The sequence below is a fragment of the Dendrobates tinctorius genome, unplaced genomic scaffold (assembly GCF_039654945.1).
Source record: "Dendrobates tinctorius isolate UK_male_01 unplaced genomic scaffold, ASM3965494v1 ptg000254l, whole genome shotgun sequence".
NCBI lineage: Eukaryota > Metazoa > Chordata > Amphibia > Anura > Dendrobatidae > Dendrobates > Dendrobates tinctorius.
Window position 1 is genome coordinate 51,926 of NW_027361921.1, and position 6,000 is coordinate 57,925.

At 61.0% G+C, this 6,000-nt stretch overlaps 1 protein-coding gene across 1 annotated transcript in view; it reads right to left on the reverse strand.

Annotated features, from left to right (window-relative positions):
* LOC141067687 (ATP-dependent 6-phosphofructokinase, liver type-like) overlaps positions 1-1,357 on the reverse strand; it is a 46,300-nt gene extending 44,943 nt beyond the window's left edge. The window contains exon 1 of the mRNA XM_073558075.1: positions 1,007-1,357. Coding sequence (XP_073414176.1) covers positions 1,007-1,091 — 85 coding nt within the window. The 5' untranslated portion in view covers positions 1,092-1,357. The remainder of the gene's footprint in view (positions 1-1,006) is intronic.
* Between the last annotated feature and the right edge of the window lie 4,643 nt (positions 1,358-6,000).

Genomic DNA, 6,000 nt, shown 5'->3' on the forward strand with positions numbered 1-6,000 from the left:
ACTGCTGATATTTGTTAAACAGGCTGAAGATGGTAAGAGCAGACAAGGTCTCTAAATGGCAGAAATTCACCAGCCATACTGTATGTACACACTGCAAGTGTAGCACTGGGATCTAGGCACTTCTGAAAGCACTGAAAGGACGCGCCGCCGTCGCACCCCACTCGGGGGAGGAAGGACGCGCCGCCGTCGCACCCCACTCGGGGGAGGAAGGACGCGCCGCCGTCGCACCCCACTCGGGGGAGGAAGGACGCGCCGCCGTCGCACCCCACTCGGGGGAGGAAGGACGCGCCGCCGTCGCACCCCACTCGGGGGAGGAAGGACGCGCCGCCGTCGCACCCCACTCGGGGGAGGAAGGACGCGCCGCCGTCGCACCCCACTCGGGGGAGGAAGGACGCGCCGCCGTCGCACCCAACTCGGGGGAGGAAGGACGCGCCGCCGTCGCACCCAACTCGGGGGAGGAAGGACGCGCCGCCGTCGCACCCAACTCGGGGGAGGAAGGACGCGCCGCCGTCGCACCCCACTCGGGGGAGGAAGGACGCGCCGCCGTCGCACCCCACTGGGGGGAGGAAGGACGCGCCACCGTCGCACCCCACTCGGGGAGGAAGGACGCGCCGCCGTCGCACCCCACTCGGGGAGGAAGGACGCGCCGCCGTCGCACCCCACTCGGGGAGGAAGGACGCGCCGCCGTCGCACCCCACTCGGGGAGGAAGGACGCGCCGCCGTCGCACCCCACTCGGGGAGGAAGGACGCGCCGCCGTCGCACCCCACTCGGGGAGGAAGGACTCGCCGCCGTCGCACCCCACTCGGGGAGGAAGGACGCTCCGCCGTCGCACCCCACTCGGGGAGGTCTGACACACCGTTGTTGCCCCCAATTGGGGGAGGACAGACATGCCACCGTCGCACATAACGGAGGAGCTGTTCCCATGTGCAGGGCTTTCCACCTCTGTAGACCTTTGTTCCCCCGACCTCAGCCCTCCGGTCGGCGGATCACGTGCTCTGCACCGACCTTGCGCATCTCCTCCGCTGGTCAGCACGGCTATGGCCCTCCCCGCTCCTGACATCCGCAGTTTCTCCAGGACTGTGGCGGACATGTTTGCTCCTGCAGCAGTCGGCAGTGGACCCCGGGTGTAAGTGCTGCGGGACTTGCTCTTTCCTGTTGGAGGCTGCGACCTTCAGCCCCTCCTCATTCCAGGAGAGCGGAGAGGCTGCGCTGTACGCCCGCTCTGGCTGGAGGACGTCACCGCAGCCCGTCCTCACTCACATGCGGCCTGCCGCTCTGTTTGGGGCACACCATTTCTCACTGGTTAGGGGGATGCTTGTACCCCCGGACTCGTCACATTGTGCCGCCACTGACTGGGGAAATATCGGGGTTCAGGCTATAAACCATACAGATAATGGGGGAGCCAATCATCTATCAGAAGAAAATGAAAGCAGCCATCTGATTGGTTGCTATGGGCACAGAATCCCCATCTGGTGTCATCACTGTGTAGTCTGGGAAGCTCCCGGGATCCATCGGCTGTCACCACCGGCTCCGGTGTAATCTATATAGTGCTTATTTATTGGACGCCGGCGATCAGCTGAAACCTGCACATTATATGGCTGCTGTTACCCTGCTCCCTGCGGGCACACTCACCACAGCTCCAGGTATAGCAGGAAAGGCATACAACATTGCAGTGGCGGGCACGAGAGGACTCACACTGCGTGGCACACGACAGCCCAGAGCCCACACTACGTGGCACGTAACAGCCCAGAGCCCACACTACGTGGCACACAACACCCCAGAGCCCACACTACGTGGCACACGACAGCCCAGAGCCCACACTACGTGGCACACAACACCCCAGAGCCCACACTACGTGGCACACAACACCCCAGAGCCCACACTACGTGGCACACAACACCCCAGAGCCCACACTACGTGGCACACAACAGCCCAGAGCCCACACTAGGTGGCACGTAACATCCCAGAGCCCACACTGCATGGCACACAGCGGCCCACACTATGTGGCACACAACAGCCCAGAGTCCACACTACGTGGCACACAACACCCCAGAGCCCACACTACGTGGTACACAGCGGCCCACACTACGTGGCACACAACAGCCCAGAGTCCACACTACGTGGCACACAACACCCCAGAGCCCACACTACGTGGTACACAGCGGCCCACACTACGTGGCACACAACAGCCCAGAGTCCACACTACGTGGCACACAACACCCCAGAGCCCACACTACGTGGTACACAGCGGCCCACACTACGTGGCACACAACAGCCCAGAGCCCACACTACGTGGCACACAACACCCCAGAGCCCACACTGCATGGCACACAGCGGCCCACACTATGTGGCACACAACAGCCCAGAGTCCACACTACGTGGCACACAACACCCCAGAGCCCACACTACGTGGTACACAGCGGCCCACACTACGTGGCACACAACAGCCCAGAGCCCACACTACGTGGCACATAACAGCCCAGAGCCGACACTACGTGGTACACAACACCCCAGAGCCCACACTACGTGGCACACAACACCCCAGAGCCCACACTACGTGGCACACAACACACCAGAGCCCACACTACGTGGCACACATCACCCCAGAGCCCACACTACGTGGCACACAACAGCTCAGAGCCCACACTACGTGGCACACAACACCCCAGAGCCCACACTACGTGGCACACAACACCCCAGAGCCCACACTACGTGGCACACAACAGCCCAGAGCCCACATTACGTGGCACACAACACCCCAGAGCCCACACTACGTGGCACACAACACCCCAGAGCCCACACTGCGTGGCACACAACAGCTCAGAGCCCACACTACGTGGCACACAACACCCCAGAGCCCACACTACGTGGCACACAACATCCCAGAGCCCACACTACGTGGCACACAACAGCCCAGAGCCCACATTTCGTGGCACACAACACCCCAGAGCCCACACTGCGTGGCACACAACACCCCAGAGCCCACACTGCGTGGCACACAACACCCCAGAGCCCACACTTCGTGGCACACAACAGCCCAGAGCCCACACTACGTGGCACACAACACCCCAGAGCCCACACTACGTGGTACACAGCGGCCCACACTACGTGGCACACAACAGCCCAGAGCCCACACTACGTGGCACATAACAGCCCAGAGCCGACACTACGTGGTACACAACACCCCAGAGCCCACACTACGTGGCACACAACACCCCAGAGCCCACACTACGTGGCACACAACACACCAGAGCCCACACTACGTGGCACACATCACCCCAGAGCCCACACTACGTGGCACACAACAGCTCAGAGCCCACACTACGTGGCACACAACACCCCAGAGCCCACACTACGTGGCACACAACACCCCAGAGCCCACACTACGTGGCACACAACAGCCCAGAGCCCACATTACGTGGCACACAACACCCCAGAGCCCACACTACGTGGCACACAACAGCCCAGAGCCCACATTTCGTGGCACACAACACCCCAGAGCCCACACTGCGTGGCACACAACACCCCAGAGCCCACACTGCGTGGCACACAACACCCCAGAGCCCACACTGCGTGGCACACAACACCCCAGAGCCCACACTTCGTGGCACACAACAGCCCAGAGCCCACACTACGTGGCACACAACACCCCAGAGCCCACACTACGTGGCACACAACACCCCAGAGCCCACACTGCGTGGCACACAACAGCCCAGAGCCCACCCTTCGTGGCACACAACACCCCAGAGCCCACACTACGTGGCACACAACACCTCAAAGCCCACACTATGTGGCACACAACACCCCAGAGCCCACACCGCGTGGCACACAACACCCCAGAGCCCACACTTTGTGGCACACAACAGCCCAGAGCCCACACTGTGTGGCACACGACGGCCCACAATGCGTGTGGGTCGCCCTCCCAGAGCTGTGGGGTACTCGGTACCGGGCCGGTGTCAGGGGATGGGTCACAGCAGAGGTAACCCGGACCGTGGCCCTGGGCGCCCAAGTCAATGGCGGAATGTATATGTAGTGAATGGAATGGAATAGTTCGTGACGCCACCTGTGGTGCTCGGCAAGGGAGGTGTTAAGCCGACGCTGCAGACAGATCCTCTGGGACAGATGGTAGGATGCAGCAGTGATGGTATAGCCCTCCACAAGCAGGGCTGATGTCCCAGGGCAGTGTAGTTGTAATGGTTGTGGATAGGCGCAGGCAGTGTAAAAGATGGTACCCAGATGTAGCGGTGCTGAATGGGTTGGCGCGAGAATGAATGGAGGACACCGAGGCTTGCAGTTCCAAAGCTTTACTCACAGTCTGCGGTACACAAGGGTGCCTGCCTCCGGGCCGTGTCCTCCGGGTCAGAGACTCAGCCAACCTCCAGGCCAGATGGAAAGCTCCTCTCCAACACTCCGTCAACATGTACCTTTCCTAAACGACTCCTCAATTGCGCCTTAAGGCTATGTGCACACGTAGTTTTTAGTCTCTGCGGATTTTGTAGAGAAAACCGCAGGAAATCCGCAGGACAAAGTGCTGCGTTTTTTCTGCGGTTTATCTGCGGATTATCTGCGGTTTTTCCGCGGTTTTGCCCTGCGGTTTTACCCCTCATAATGGATGAGGTGTAAAACCGCAGCGTTTCTGCACCAAACAATTGACATGCTGCGGATTGTAAACCGCAGCAAAACCGCGCGGAAAAATCCGCAGCATGTGCACAGCTTTTTTTTATTTCCATAGGAAATAAAGGTACTGTACAACGCAGCAGAATCTGCAGCGTTTCTGCAGAGCCAAAAACGCTGCGGAAACGCAGCAGAATCCGCAGCGTGTGCACATACCCTAAGGTGTGAAGATCCCCAGTACCGTGGTACTCTGGAGTTCTTCCTGTCAAGTGCATCCAGGGGTCCGTAATGACCAGCACGGGCCTTCTCCTTTCGGTCTAAATCTGGGCCTAGTATTGCTAGCCGGCGCTGCTCCCTCTCCCGGTATTCAGCTGCCAGTTGCCGGACGGTAGCCAGGCATTTGGCTCAGTTCTCCTCTTTCTCCCGCTCTTCCCGGGACCGCTCCAGGCTGGTCTTACACCGCGGCGCCACCGTCAGGGGTTCAGGTGTTTCCCCCTGGGGACAGTCATCCCGGTCCCAGACAAGGTCCAGCACAACCTGTCCTGCCGCTACTACGGGCGTACACCCCAGGGCCTTCCCAGGTGCAGGGGCTGCGGTCATACCTGGGACCTCCTGGCGGTGCTCCAGCTCTGGTACAGGCCTGAGACGGTGGGCCGCTGCAGGGATATCCACCGGAATGGCGGGTCCGGGTGCTGGCGGTGGCAGGACTGATGATGGCTTCGGGTCCGCAGGGGCCTGCGGTGGGACCTGTGCAGCCGCGTCAGGTCCGGGCGGGAGTTCGGCCTCGGCTCCCAGGGTCTCCGGTGACTCCTCTGGGCGGGCCGCGACCAGCTGTATGGACAGCGTGGAGGTATAAGTCAGTGCTGCCTGAGGACAGTCCGGTGCAGCGGTGACAGGTACCGGTGGCAAAGGTACCAAGTTCAGGGGCGCCGGTGGTGTAGGCCCCTCCGGGGCGTGTGGCCTGCTCAACCTCCATAAGGCCTCCTGCCTCAGTCACAGACGGCACGTCAGCTGGGCGATTTCGTCCTCCAGCTGCTGGCGGTTCATTTCCAAGATCGGGTTGGAGCAGACAGATCCTCTGGGACAGATGGTAGGATGCAGCAGTGATGGTATAGCCCTCCACAGGCAGGGCTGATGTCCCAGGGTAGTGTAGTTGTAATGGTTGTGGAAAGGCGCAGGCAGTGTAAAAGATGGTACCCAGATGTAGCGGTGCTGAATGGGTTGGCACGAGAATGAATGGAGGACACCGAGGCTTGCAGTTCCAAAGCTTTACTCACAGTCTGCGGTACACAAGGGTGTCTGCCTCCGGGCCGTGTCCTCCGGGTCAGAGACTCAGCCAACCTCCAGGCCACATGGAAAGCTCCTCTCCAACACTCCGCCAACAT